Source organism: Syngnathus leptorhynchus, chromosome 14 (assembly GCF_054491065.1).
Source record: "Syngnathus leptorhynchus isolate UIUO chromosome 14, UIUO_Slep, whole genome shotgun sequence".
Classification (NCBI taxonomy): domain Eukaryota; kingdom Metazoa; phylum Chordata; class Actinopteri; order Syngnathiformes; family Syngnathidae; genus Syngnathus; species Syngnathus leptorhynchus.
In genome coordinates this window covers 9,651,893-9,665,697 of record NC_141208.1, presented here as the reverse complement: position 1 = coordinate 9,665,697, position 13,805 = coordinate 9,651,893, and the positions used below count along the sequence as shown (strand labels likewise).

The window sequence follows — 13,805 nt, the reverse complement described above, 5'->3', positions numbered from 1 at the left end:
TCGTTCGCACCTTATTTGGAATATCCGCCACCAGTGAGTGGTTACATAAAATAAAATCTAAAATTACACAATAACATAATAAAAATAAAGCAAACGTGGATTCCATCCGAGGACCAAGACTGGCATTTTTTTGTGTTTGATCAGAATCGTGGAAAAATCCAATCAAATTCTCCAAAAGCGGCCCTGTGCGTGCGTCACATTGCGTGGGAAGGGTGTGTTCGTTTGTGGGCCGCCCGACCGGTCCGCCGGCCGTTTCCAGTCAGTGAATGGAGCGCACCCAGGTGGAACAACAGGTACATAGCTACAGCAACTTGAGACGTCTTCTTTTCTTTTACTTTTTTTGTTTGGAAGCGGAAGGGCATTGGTCCGCGAAAGGAACGTGCAGCAATGAGCAAGCCAAGCAGCAACAGCAGCAGCAGTAGCAGGAACACAACCCGTGTTGTGGTTTGGTGATTGCTTGTGACGGGATTTTCCCACTTTCGGAATATTTAGGGCCAAAGTCCGGTTAGAGTGGACGTGGACGAGGACAAGTTATGTGGAAGGTAAGACTTCAAAGCGTGCTTCTCGCTTGGCTTTCTTCACATGCAACAAGCTTCTTAAATGCAAACTCTTGCGAATGTCACTTGTGTGTTTTTGTCTGCATGGGTACGCGTTTGTACAGGTACGTCTTTTAATTTGATGTATTTGTCATTTAATCATATTTCTATAATGGCGTTTCCCTAAAATTTTAACGCATTAATTTAAGACACAGAACATCTTTTAAAATGTCTGTTGTTTTTTTTCCATTGCTAATATATTTTGTTGTTATTGATTTTTATGTATTTTGTGTGCAATGATTTTGAATGTGTCTTCTTTTAATTGTTTCATATTGTTTACCAATGAATTTATTGAAAAATATATTTAGTTCCTTTTTACCATCAAATTATCTTTAGAAAGAAGTATTTTTTTATTATTATTTGATCATTTGCTATATTTTGACTTTTTTTTTTTTTTTTAACTCGGTCTTTATACATTTGTCTTTTGTATATTTTTCAAAAACAATATTTTGTCTTAATTTCCAACAAACCCACCCGGCTATTTTATTATTGTTTGCACGTTGCATAATGCGAGACAAGCAGCAGCAGCAGCAGCCGGAGCAGCGTGATTTTGCCGTGCCCGCACAATAAAAGCGCCTCCAGCCTATTATGTAATTTGCTTCCACTAAAAATGAAGGGCGAGCGGAGGTTCTCCTTCGTGATTCAAAACAAAGTGTCACCATAGTAACTGTTATTTTATTGATTACGTGCTTCAAAAAGTAACCTTTACTGAGAACGTTTCCCACACCACTGCCTCTCAACTGATCCAGTTTTCCATCTTCTTCTTGCGACAGGTCCTTTGAGCTCAGTTCCCGAACGAGTCGCCCAAAGGCGGTGATGGAGGTTCTTCGCAGGTCGTCGGCGTTCGCCGCCGAGGTCATGGAGGTGTTTGACCGATCCCTGAGCGACAAGCAGCTGGTGTTGCAGGCCAAAGCCTTGTGCCGGGACTTCATCCTGTCCCGACTCAACCAGAACGGGCTAACGTGGTCCAAGAGCGAGCTCAACCTGTCCCCCTGCCGCGCCGCCCTGGCCGAGGTCTCCGTTGTGCTCGTCTGCCTGGGTATGCTCTCGCCAGCAAATTTAGCAAAATGTGACGCATTCGAGGGCTTATCCCAAATAGAAAGATTGTGAGTTCCTCAAACTGTATCTCCTCGATGACTCGTCTTGAGGAGTGAAAAGGGATCACTTAATAACTTTCTTTATGTCATATTTAGAACTTGAAAGTATGAGACATTTTTTTTCTTTCTGCTGAATTTTTGTCCAACCCGTGAGGCCAATGAAATTTTATTCCAGCGATGTGATGTATTTTGTGCACGTTACCTAGGTGATGAGCTGGAGCGCATCCTTCCCAGCCTGTACAGGAATGTGGCCCGCCAGCTCAATATTTCTGTTGCCATGGAGACCATGGTTTCCGACGCCTTCATCGGCGTCGCCACCGAGATCTTCTCGACAGGTACGCCAGTCAACAGCTGGACAACTTTTGTTCTTGTGATAGTATTAGGATGTTGTCTTGAAAATATACATTTAAAAGAAAAAAAACTTGATTCTAACATTATATCTTCAATCTTAAAAATACCAATTTTCTCTTGAACATGATTATTTTTTAAATTCTTGTTGTATTCTGACTAATGCTGAAAATATATATAATAAATACATCATAAATAAAATAAATCTATCTTCATCCTCAGAATACTACAATGTCAATTCTAAAATCTTTTTGGGGTCTGAAATATCGGACTTTATTCTCATATTTGTCTGACTTTAATCTAGAAAAGACATGCCTTTTTAGATTTCCAGATTATTTTCATAATATTACAACTTTACCCTCAACAACATTCTGGGGGGAAAACATCCATCCATTTTCTGAACCGCTTTGTCCCCACGGGGGTCGCGGGCGTGCTGGAGCCTATCCCAGCCGTCATCGGGCAGCTGGCGGGGGACACCCTGAACCTGTTGCCAGCCAATCGCAGGGCACACAGAGACGAACAACCATCCGCACTCACACCTATGGGCAATTTGGAGTGCTCAATCGGCCTACCAAGCATGTTTTTGGGGATGTGGGAGGAAACCGGAGTGCCCGGAGAAAACCCACGCGGGCTCGGGAAGAACATGCAAACTCCACACAGGGAGGGCCGGAGGTGGAATCGAACCCGCACTCTCCTAACTGGGAGGCGGACGTGCTACCCAATGTGCCACCAAGCCGCCGGGGGGGGGGGGAAACAATTACCTAAAAAATATGATGTTTCAAAACAACCCGTCAAATTTCTCCAAATTCGCTGACATTAATTTGAACCTTAGTCTCGTGTGATGTATGTGATTTGTGGCTTTGATCAAATCAAAAGTAATGTAACCAAAAGCATTGTTACATCCTAAACATTTTTTGAAAGAAATGTCTGTGTGTTTTGCGAGCGAGTGAGCGCACGTCGTCTTGTCTTGACGTGTTGCGCCCCACCCGTGTGTGATGCCTTGAATGCCTTCCGGCGTTGCACCTTTTGAGAAGGCCGCACCCGTTCAAGTGCAATCCCGCTCGCCAAATCGACGTCAACGTGTTGGACAAACACATACCGGAGCAAACGGCGGCGCTACGCTTATGTGATATTATTGTAACCATTATGTTGAAAGCAAAATTAATGAAATGCTGAATAATGACTTCAGTCCACTTGCAGGGCTTGTTCCCTTTTCCTTCCAAATCGTACTTGTCATCATCACGCCATTTTGTTCTTGATGGCGGCGTTCTATTTCTGTTCCATCCAACCATAAATGTCCAACTTTTAAAAGGTCACATGATTTTTATCCATCCCGGCCGGCTCCCGGTGTTTTGACCTTGCGGGCTTGCCAGGAACCTTTTGAAATTCATCTGCACTTCTTTTGCCTTTTTGGGAGGTGAGAGCAGGGAAGTGCACATTTTGAAAGGGGAGAGCATTCCGCCAGCAAACTTGGTCAACTTCTGGGAGCCTTTGAGACATAGACAAAAATAGACGAGAAAAAAAAAAAAAAAAACCTATGCTTGATTTGTTCTGGGTACGTTTTGTCTCGCTTGTCACGAGTTTGAGCTCCACTGAGTGATGAGAGTGTTCTTCAAAGTACATTGATTGGTTTCACTCACTGCGTAGCTAGAGGCTGCTCCCGTTACAGGGAACACCAAGGGTACGCTTGGAGGTCAAGTCAAAAGATGATTCAGTGAAAATGCGTTTGGAATGAAAATAAAAAAGCTGCACTAGTATTCTCATTAGCAGGAAAACATAAAAAAATGAAAAGGTGAATGAAAACGATAACTAATTGTAAAATAATAGTGGTGGAGTTTTGTGTGCAAGTACTTAACGTATTCAAAGAAATATTAAATGCGTTCGTATCATCGCTTGCTAATCTTAGCTAATTATTTCTTTGACTACAAACGTTAGTGGTGTGTAGGATTGTTTATTTGACTATTTATTATTCACAATAAATCAACAAATTGTTTGCATAAATACTGTTAACATATGTTTTTTTTTTAATTGCTGAAAGAATAAAACAACAAACAAATGCTGAGTGAGAAACCGATGAGAATGAATCCATCGACTGTCAGTGAAAACAAATGCAAAGTATTCGGGGACATGCTGAGTGTTTCCTGCCCGTGGCTATCTCCATTCCGCCGGGCTGGCTTTATCCCTGACAATCTTCTCTCTATTCTCGGCCGGCTTCTGTGAGGTCTGACGCTTTTCACGGACGCTTATCTCGTTTAAGCTCGCCCGGCCTCTGGTTCAGGCCGCCGTTGTGGGTCAGCGTCGGGGAGATGATTATGCAAGCGCAGATTAATGTCATTAAGTGCTGTCGTCTCTGTGGCTGCTACCAATGAGCAGCTGAGCGTATCGACAAATGATTTTCAACACGACTGGCTTCGTGGAATGCAGCCGGTTTTCCTGCCATGTCAGTTGAATAGCAATTTCTTATCGGCACCAATGCGTGGCCACATTGTACAGTTTAATTACCAGAACAAAGTCCCTACGTAGGCCGGTGTTTTATTAAACATAAAACAAACACGCATGGATTTAACTGCTTGGTGACCGAGATAGCCATCTATGAAAATAAAATGGAGTATATGTGTATTACGGCCGGTTACTATGTGCTACATGGTGGACGAAATCACAAGCTAAATTCTAAAAATCCTCAAAGCAACGTACATTTGCTCTTAAATATTGGTGTAACACATCACATTCTAACAAATAATATAACAATACATCAGTCAGAGTCTTGATCCTCTGTGAAGAAAGGTCAATATTGCTGAAGCTCGTCTCCTTGTATAGCCACTAGTGTTTACTCTCCTGCCCCCATGTGGCGAAAGCCTGCACACGCACCATTGAATCAAAAAATGCTGAATTCCTTGGATTTGATGCTGTGATGTCATCGCAGTTTGAGTGTTTTTGTTTTGCTTTGAGACAGAGCAGACAGTACCATGTGTTTTTGGCGCCGCAGGCATCACGTGGGGCAAGGTGGTGTCCATGTACGCGGTGGCCGGCGCCTTGGCCGTAGACTGCGTGAAGCAAGGACACGCCGGCACGGTTCACGTCATCGTGGACAGTCTGGGCCAGTTTGTCCGCAAGTACCTGGTTCAGTGGCTGAAAAGACGCGGAGGATGGGTCAGTCACAGCCTGAACAGCTGTAGCCAGGTGAACTTTGTGGTTCAACTTTTCTCTGCTTCCTTCTTCCTTCCAGCTGGAACTGAACAAGTGCGTGGTGAAGAGGGAGCTCTTCCCCGAACAACGCTGGCTCTCGTCCGCCCTGGATTCCCTGCGATACTTCCTCACTTCCATGTACATTTATATCATGAAGGAAGCGTGACCGCTGCACCACGCTCACTCAAAGGACACTGGCGGGGGGGGATTCGTCGCGCTTTTTCCTCCATCGGACCGCTGCCAGGTGGTCATGGGCCAATGCTTGGTCAGCGTTTTTCTCTTTTGTCACATGGGATTGGGCTTCATCCAGAGTCTAGCAACAAGACGCTGCAGGTGAGGTGGGGAGGAACTGCAGTATTATGACTCTCCACTTGATCCAGTTGCTTCAATGCAAACATTTTGAATCCGTTTTTATTTATTTTTTTGCAACGCTGTCTTGCTTATTTTAGGACCAACAAGGCACTTGACCAACAACGCACTTATTCACAGCAACCTTTTAACGTGTACATAGATTATTTATGATTTTATTTTTGAAACAGTTAAAAGCCATTGCAGTATAAAGGAAAAACGTGTGCAAGAGAATCTCTTTGGAATTATTGCGGGGTTTTTTTAGGGTGGGGTTCTTTGAAGATGTTAATTTATGTGCGAGAATGTGTTTGTTTTTCAGCAATAAATGACCAAATCTTGCAAATATTGTATTTTTTTTTCCAGCTTATTCTTTTTTGGTCATGTATCAATTTTCTCAAAGTGCTCGGCCTTATTTTGTTACACGACAAGACAGTAGACGCTTCTTTCATCAGAAAAGTTTGTTTCTGGTTTTGTCCATTTCTTATTGTCAGCAGTAGAACCGGTTTCTGACCAAAAAGCAAGGAAAAGTGAACAGTGACACTGAAACAACAAAAACAAAAGTGACAAAATTTTTGACATGTCCTTCACCATTAACTCAAGAATAATAATTTTGCATAATCGTGACCTTTCTCTGCTTTAAGACGATCGGACGTAAGTGATGCGCAAGTGCTCCGTGAGTGGTTGGGTGTCGATTGCCATGGAAACCCTCTGCTCGAGTTTCCCGTCCGCACGGAGCTGAAACGCTCGTGAAATCTGTTCAAGATCAAGATGTGGATAACTGTCAACAATACAAAATCGGAACCTACGAAACTGCACCGTCTGGGTTTTGTACCTCCTTGACGTGAGGCTCCCTGGCGAAGGATATTCTGGCGATGGCGTGGCTGTGCAGGTTCAGCTGCTGGCCCATAAGCTCGCCCTCCTCAATCTCCACCAGACCTGCCCGGACATTTTGACATTTACATTGGACCAAGGAGCACAATTTGGTCAAAAAAATTCAAAAGCAGTGTACCTGAGTTCTGCGCCACGATAAAAGCCACTTTGTTGGTTCCCGGCTGCATCCGGATGAAGCCGCACTCTCGGTGCAGTGGCTTCTTGGAGTCGGCGTGGAAGGCATTGAACCTAAAAATTGACAAAAGAAATAAGTCAATGCTGAGTGGCTCTACCTCCAATCCGGAAGCGAAAACCGACGAGAAGTTGACGACAGGCTGCCCGACGTGGCTGAACTGAAGCGTCTCCAGATAGCGGAAAGGTTTGATGGTGGGAAAGCAGCCCTCCCCTGGTTCGTCAGACTGCCAGGTACCCAGAAGCCAGTCCAGAGGCAGGATGGCGGGATTCATCTCCCCTATATATATGAAAAAAACAGGTTGGTGGTAAAGGAAATCAATTGTTAGTTACATGGATCGCATACTGTACTGCCTTGCAAGAAATGTTTGATTGTAGTTTTCTGTCAACAAATAAGTAATTAGTTTCTTACCCGTGAGAGGCATCAAATATTTGAAATTAGGAAGCTGTTTTATTATTATTATTATTATGATTACTGTTGTTTTATTTTTCTTACAGACGTATTGAACAAAAATAATTTACCTACTGACCTATGCTAGTTGTTATGTTATTTGTTATATTTTTCAAACTGCAGTTTAATAAACAGACACTTTTTCTCCTCCGAGAATATAATAATAAAGTGCTCTACAGCCACTGTATGCAGTGCTCTTAATTTTCAGCAGAGGGTGGCATCGTCCCAATCATGACAATTCTGTCCGAGAAAAGAAGATCTGTGGGCAGCTTGCAATGACCCGACAGACGAGGTGAAACTTTTTTTTTTTAAAACCATCCAAGTTACAATTTTCATTCTTAAGAACGAAGCCGAATGACAACGAACTCTCTTATATTAAATCTCAAATAGCTCAAGCATGTGGGACACACATTTGCGTCAAAGATTGGATGTTTTTAAGCAGCTAGCTAGTTTCGTCTACAGCCCCAACACAGGTTTGGATTTATCGACTGTAAAATGAAAGTAAAGCCACATTTCTCCGATTTTATCAATTGTAGGCACATACAATTACGTAATAAATAAGGAACCACTCCACACTCATATTGTGCTTTATCACCTACGTTTTTGTTTAATATTATTGTATTAATTACATTTGTACAAAGACTTAAACGTCCTACCTGACTGATGTACAGGACAAGCCATTATGTGAATATATTGAATTCAGTTAAGAATGAAATAAAGCCAGAGACCGAAAACAACAATTTTAACGACTGTGCTGTTGCCCTTATCCGCCTCCGGTGTGCCAGGGCATTCTGGGAAATGTAGTTTACACTGGAAAGCAATTACATCTGTTTAATTTGAATTGATCCCTTTTATGTACTCCTGAGCAATGTTACAGATTTTCTTTTTGTAATAAAGCAAATTTTAAAGAATACATTTTATACTCTGTTCATATAATCCAGAAAGAAAGGTTGGCATGGCAACTAATAAACATTTCAATCTGATTGGACAATAGAGGTTATACATGTACTGCAAGGGCACAATACTACTACAAAATGAAAAGAACAAACTTTATAATTTAGGTTGGAAATGTGTGTCAGTGCTTCTGATAGTGATCCCCCCCCAAAAAAAGCCATTTGGTCTCTAGCAACCTGTTGCTGCTGTGTCTTCAATAATTTATTGTTTTGTTTTTTTGTGCTACATGATGATGCCACAAATTGACAATTCAATCCACATTTAATGTCTGCTATCATTTGTCACTGATTTCCAAATTGCTCCTCAAAACAGAAACAACAAAAAAAAAAAGTTCATGTTTTTGCAATCAGTTTACAATCAAACGAACAAATTACGGGATTATGCTTTATCATCAATCCTTGCTTCGTTTCCTTTGTTCGTGGACACCAAGGTCTCTTTGGGAATGTTCTCCTTCGTTAAGCTTTGCTCTTTTTACAGTTTTTCAGCGCATCTGCCAAGGCGTGCAAGGCCATGTCGGCGTTACTCTTCTCACAGTTGTACCCCATCAGTCCGATCCGCATCACCTAATGGAAAGAAAATGTGTCCGTTTCCCAATCAGATGGCTTGCATTGCTTTCAACCCATTTCCTTCATGCCAATAGATGCTCACCAGGCCGATGGAAGGACCCAGGCCTCCCGTCATCTCCATCTGATGATTCTTCATCATGTACATCAGCAACTCCCTCCAGTCGTAGCCGTCGGGGATGGTGATGGTGGTCACGGAGGGAAGCCTCAAATCCTTCAGAGCATTTCACAAAGTGAATGCCGAGGAAGCATGCACAGGTAAAAATAAAAAAATCCTATTCTGTCGTCTTCCTCTAATTCAATTTACTTGTGTTGTTGTCTGGCTCACCTTGTCAGGGATGAAGAGTTTGAGGCCCAAGTCTTCCAGTCCTCTGTACAAGTAGGCTGCCACCTCCTTGTGTTTCCTCCAAGACTCCTCCAGACCCTAGAGGGCGACAAAGTGCAATCTCTACTTTTTTTGTTTTAGTTGGGCAAGATTTGTCACGAAATCCATCAATCTCTACTTAGTGCAGTTACCTTCTCAGACAGAATAGCCAGACTCTCTCTCAAGGCGAAGAAACCTGACACAGGGCCAGTGTGGTGGTACCTTCAAAAAAGCCACAAACTCGGTAAAATACATTTGTAGGCTAAAACTTAATTTTGAAGGGCGGTTTTGGTTCATCAATCCAAGCGGTGCTGCATTCGTGGGTCCAAACGTGATCTTACATTCTGGCTTCTTTGCCATCGCACCCCCAGTAGTTGGACAAGTGCGTCATATCAAAGAGGTATGAGACTGGTTTCGTCTTCCTGTTAAACATCTTGTGGCTGTGCGAGGTTCAAAATGGAGACACTGGTGAGTTCCCGCCATCGACATGATTGGGTGCGTCTGGCGAAAGGTCCTTCCTTACCATGCTCTGTCATTAAACGAGATGGGAGCCGTGCCAGGTGGTGCGTTCAGGGCCTTCTGAGAACCCGTGTACAGGATGTCGATGTCTAACCGCATCACAAGGAGAAAGAATTTCAAAAGGCAATTGGAGATTTTGCACCATTGTTGATCCAGTGCTATCTTACTTTGCTGATCCATAAAAATGGGTGCAGCCCCGAGTGATGCAACCGTGTCCACCAGGAAGAGGCAGCTGTGTCTAAAAAGAGAACACGAATCATAGGGGATAATTAAGTTGCCCTAAATGCATTTGTGCAGTGAGGCAGGGGAAGGCACTAGGGGACGCACTTTCTGCAGATGTCTCCAATGCCATCGATTGGGTGGCACAGGCCAGCAGAAGACTCTCCGTGCGTTAGGAAGAACAGCACCGGCTTGTGCTTCTCGATAGCCTGCAAACATGTGGCAGCTGGTTTATTGCGTCAGATCGGAGTGAATAGACTCAAATCACTTCGTAATAAGAAGCAGTTTGGCAGATCATAAAAAAAATTCAAAGGAGTTTAAAAAATAAATAATCTTTTGTAAATTGTGGAACAATGTAAAAAAATGGCAAAAAATGTTTAATTTCATAATTCTATTCTTTACAAACGCTACATGAATGACACTTCTGTTCATTTCAATTAGGAATTATGATTTGATTGGCAACCAGTTCAGGGTGTCCCCCGCCTACTGCCCGATGACGGCTGGGATAGGCTCCAGCACGCCCGCGACCCCCGTGGGGACTAAGCGGTTCAGAAAATGGATGGATGTTTTAAATGATGAATTTGGTCAGGGAAAGCATGAAACTCCTATCTCAGAACACCACTGGACACTGGATTTTTTCTTTCACTTGGATCATTCTTACCTGTTCGATCTCTTTATTGCTGAAATAATTTCCCGGTGTTTTCTCGAGTTTATGTACATTCGCACCTACAAATTAAAAACACTGGTCAGCGACTTACAGTCAAAAGTGTTAGTCATGTCAATGCGAGTGTAAAAACACGTGCCCATTCTCTCCGCGATTTCCGCAACACGCTGGCCCCAAATCCCATTAATGGCGACGAGCACGCTCTCGCCGGGCTCCACCGTGTTAAAGACGGCGCACTCCATAGCGGCGTGGCCCGAGCCGCTCATGGACAGTGTCATGTTGTTCTCCGTCTGAAAGGCGTACTGGATCCCCTTCTTGATGTCGTCCATGATCTAACACAAAAATGTACATGTTTCATTTTTGGCTTCATCTAATGGCATGCAAAAGAATCGCTGCTTGGTTTATATTTAACGTTTAAGGTAAATACAAGAGGATTTAATCATGGAGGAATTTTCTTTTCTTCACTCACGGTTTCAGTCAGCAAAATCACGTCTGATACTTTTTGAGGCAATTTGGATCGAATTTAAGACAAATGTATATCTTTTTTATGCATTGAGTTCCATTAGCAAAAGATTAAGAAATTACCATTTCAAGAAACTTTTTTTTTTTTCATTTAGAGTTTTTGTACATTTATGGTGCAATACTTTTTTTTAAACTACAGCTCAGTTATATTTAACTTAACAGCACAGTAAAGTACAGTTTTCTTTAATCTTCCAAATGAAAATCTGTTTTGAATGCCAGTCTTGCAATATGTGAATACATTTCAATTGAAGGCGCAATATATTAGCCATTATATTCCTTTGTTCAGACAAATTGACAAATGTCAATTTGTCTGAACAAAGGAATATAATGGCTATCATCAATGGAGACATAATGAACACAATTCAACTACTGCGCAATACATTCATTCGTTTTGTACATAATTTCTAAGTCTGTTTTTTTGTTTTTGTTTTGTTTATTTCTTCAATTTAAGATCTGTGTTAATGACCCACTAGATTATTTTCTTTTCTGTGTGAGCCACTCAGAACGGATTGGAGTCCAAAGATCCTGATCCAGTGAAAATTCAAATGACTAAGCACGAGTTATCACTGACAATTTTGGAGTTTTCCTTACCTGATACATTTCTGGATGCAGGTGACCGATGATGGGCTTGGCCCCTGCAGCAAGGACACGCGGGGGCACGTTGGAGGGACCCGGTCCAAACAAGTAGCGCAGAGGTGCCTCGAGGGGCCGCAGCATGCACGCCGGCGGGGGGATGGTGACGGACGACTCGCGGCGGCTCCGCTCCGGGTGCTGCGCGAACGGGCCCTCAAGGGTGGCGAGCGCCCGCCGGGCCAGCGACCCGCTCCTCCGGCCGAACAGAGTCCGCTGCATCGTAGCTATTGTGTCCTGGGAAGCCTGAGACTGAAGCTGAGTTGGAAGCCCCGTGCGTGTTTTGACTCCAGCTTTGGGAAGTGGACGGGTCTTTGACCTGTTGGGCACGGGGCGGCGTGCGTCATCGGATGGTGGGTAGGCTTTTGCACGCTCAATATTGACACCTAGCTGTTGCACTTTTGATAGAAAGCAAGGGGTCAACACAAAAGCCGCCTATTTTGCCTCTAGTAACTTATTTATCAGCAGTTTTAGCAATGTATCATCAGGAAAAGACACAACAAACAGACAAAACAAACAAACACCTTCCTTTGCTCTGACAGTTGATCAGAGAGCTCACAAATCTACACATGGTGTCATAGTGGCTCAAAGTTGCACAGTGGCAGCTCGACAATTTAGAATAAAATAATTGACTTGAGTAATTCAATTCAAAAAGTGACATTCAGATTCACAAAGCCATTTTTTATTTTATTGATGTATCTAAAAACAATTTTGAAACACAATCATTCAGGAAAATATAGAAAAACAGAGCAAGGCAAATGCCATGTACGCTATCTAATGCAATCTCATACTACTGATCTTTAAATTAATTGTCTAAACTTTCTAGATTTATTATAAATAATATGATAAAAAAACCTTTTTAGCACCATAGTGCGCATGTAAAACAGCACAAGGATGGTTAACTATTACAAAGACAGTTAATTGGTTCTAGAATAGACTTTCTCATTAAAAAAAAAGCTACTTATTAACACAGCCAAATCACATTCTCTCCCAGCTGTTTATTCAAAAGGCGGAAAACTCCCCTCACAGTGCAGGAGCACCTTAGAACTGGTTCAGATTAGCTGCTGTTGTTGATTCTTATTATTATTTTTATCCCCATGTATCTGCTCTTTTACTCGGAGTGACATTGGCTTAGGAGAGAGGAGGCTCCACTCTGCTCAGCCAATCGGCGAGGAAACGAGCACGCAACGCGCCACACACCCACGAGTGAGCACTGATTATCGTCTCTTTCAAAACAATTGTCAAGTTTTATGTTGCCTCGAAAATGTTGAGCAATTCACGTAAAGTCCGAATTGCGTTTGACTTTGGAGTGGTTTTATTTCACAACATGAAAAAACAAACGTTTTTTTTATTTTTTATTTAGGGTTGGAAATCTCATCCTTTTGTCATTGTGCTGTTATGTCATGCGTTGCGGTCTGAGCTGGCCTTATCGGTGTCCAGCTTGGTCAATAATTAGACCTTTGGTAAATAAGTGGGGGCCGTCGTTACCCTTTAGCGTTCTGACCTTTGCACTGGACACACGACTTAAAATGTGGCCAAGCGGAGCAGGAATGAGGAGTACTCAGCATGTCAATAACAGTGTGCCAGACAGCCAAGTGCCTGGCAACACGGCTTGGTCCACCTCATCCAGTCAGATGTTTTTGTTTCCGAACATACAAGAGGGCCATTCCCACAGTTGCGCATGAGCGGACATTGGTCTAGTTTATATGTTGGTCTTGGTGTTTTGATTTGGGAAGGATCTTGATCACTCAGATGAATTGATAGCAAAGGACAGCAAAGGTCCGCTTTCAAGGGTGACCTTTGGCCTTAAAGGCGCAATAGCCTGTTGACAGCAACTTGAAGATTCCACCAAAAAACAACAACAAACATGTCGGCTTAATTTGTATATGTGAATATACAGTTTCTGGGTCTCTCACTCTCAAAATAAAACCTTTGTGATGTTGAAATACAAGTGTCATTTTTGGGGGGTGGGGGGGGAAATAAGATTAACAAATGTGTGTCCAGTGTAGTTCTTGGTCATCTTACTGCATGGCAGCAAATGACCGCAAGACACAAACTGCTATACACAGGACGGATTGCGTTCTTGGATATTTATTTGTCTTTTCTTATTGTACATAGTGACGTGTTTTTGTAATAATGTTGTTTCTTTATAGTTCGACTGTGACTGTAGTCCATTCGAGATTTGATGATAGATGCATAGATAGCTGCTGTTTCATGGCTGGTGCTGATGCTGCTGCGACGTCAACACCGTACGCATCAGTTGTGATACATGGTTTGCCCTG

At 42.8% G+C, this 13,805-nt stretch overlaps 3 protein-coding genes across 4 annotated transcripts; 1 reads left to right on the top strand and 2 right to left on the bottom strand.

The window, feature by feature from the left end:
- The first annotated feature begins 257 nt into the window (after positions 1-257).
- bokb (BCL2 family apoptosis regulator BOK b) lies at positions 258-6,043 on the top strand. The gene is made up of 5 exons (XM_085929633.1): positions 258-542; positions 1,370-1,635; positions 1,900-2,028; positions 5,028-5,191; positions 5,268-6,043. Exons 2-5 carry the CDS (start codon positions 1,413-1,415, stop codon positions 5,391-5,393), a joined length of 642 nt encoding a protein of 213 aa, XP_085785759.1. The 5' UTR covers positions 258-542; positions 1,370-1,412; the 3' UTR covers positions 5,394-6,043.
- thap4 (THAP domain containing 4) lies at positions 5,736-8,077 on the bottom strand. 2 transcript variants are annotated; one of them, XM_085929635.1, is made up of 6 exons: positions 7,745-8,077; positions 6,764-6,917; positions 6,585-6,694; positions 6,408-6,511; positions 6,201-6,328; positions 5,736-6,115 (listed from the first exon to the last, which is right to left on the bottom strand). In XM_085929635.1, exons 1-5 carry the CDS (start codon positions 7,767-7,769, stop codon positions 6,212-6,214), a joined length of 510 nt encoding a protein of 169 aa, XP_085785761.1. In that variant the 5' UTR covers positions 7,770-8,077; the 3' UTR covers positions 5,736-6,115; positions 6,201-6,211. The 2 variants fall into 2 exon arrangements, with proteins under 2 accessions (XP_085785761.1, XP_085785760.1); XM_085929634.1 differs by having other exon boundaries at positions 5,736-6,328.
- A 148-nt stretch (positions 8,078-8,225) lies between these two features.
- agxtb (alanine--glyoxylate and serine--pyruvate aminotransferase b) lies at positions 8,226-11,796 on the bottom strand. Its single transcript, XM_085929632.1, has 11 exons — positions 11,485-11,796; positions 10,511-10,703; positions 10,369-10,433; positions 9,816-9,916; positions 9,656-9,726; positions 9,493-9,577; positions 9,311-9,409; positions 9,122-9,191; positions 8,934-9,029; positions 8,691-8,819; positions 8,226-8,605 (listed from the first exon to the last, which is right to left on the bottom strand). The coding sequence occupies exons 1-11, from the start codon at positions 11,743-11,745 to the stop codon at positions 8,498-8,500; spliced, it is 1,278 nt and encodes a 425-aa protein (XP_085785758.1). The 5' UTR covers positions 11,746-11,796; the 3' UTR covers positions 8,226-8,497.
- Between the last annotated feature and the right edge of the window lie 2,009 nt (positions 11,797-13,805).

Bases quoted from the DNA above. Each gene is read 5' to 3' on its own strand.
- bokb (XM_085929633.1), top strand. From the start codon at position 1,413: ATGGAGGTTCTTCGCAGGTCGTCGGCGTTCGCCGCCGAGGTCATGGAG. The intron at 1,636-1,899 runs GTATGCTCTCGC...CACGTTACCTAG, and splicing joins CGTTGTGCTCGTCTGCCTGG to GTGATGAGCTGGAGCGCATC. The intron at 5,192-5,267 runs GTCAGTCACAGC...TCTTCCTTCCAG, and splicing joins TGAAAAGACGCGGAGGATGG to CTGGAACTGAACAAGTGCGT.
- agxtb (XM_085929632.1), bottom strand. From the start codon at position 11,745: ATGCAGCGGACTCTGTTCGGCCGGAGGAGCGGGTCGCTGGCCCGGCGG. The intron at 9,578-9,655 runs GTAAGATAGCAC...TGATGCGGTTAG, and splicing joins CATTTTTATGGATCAGCAAA to ACATCGACATCCTGTACACG. The intron at 9,192-9,310 runs GTAAGATCACGT...GCTTTTTTGAAG, and splicing joins GATGGCAAAGAAGCCAGAAT to GTACCACCACACTGGCCCTG.
- thap4 (XM_085929634.1), bottom strand. From the start codon at position 7,769: ATGGCTTGTCCTGTACATCAGTCAG. The intron at 6,918-7,744 runs GTAGGACGTTTA...TCATATATATAG, and splicing joins TTGTCCTGTACATCAGTCAG to GGGAGATGAATCCCGCCATC. The intron at 6,329-6,407 runs GTACAAAACCCA...GATCTTGAACAG, and splicing joins GGGAGCCTCACGTCAAGGAG to ATTTCACGAGCGTTTCAGCT.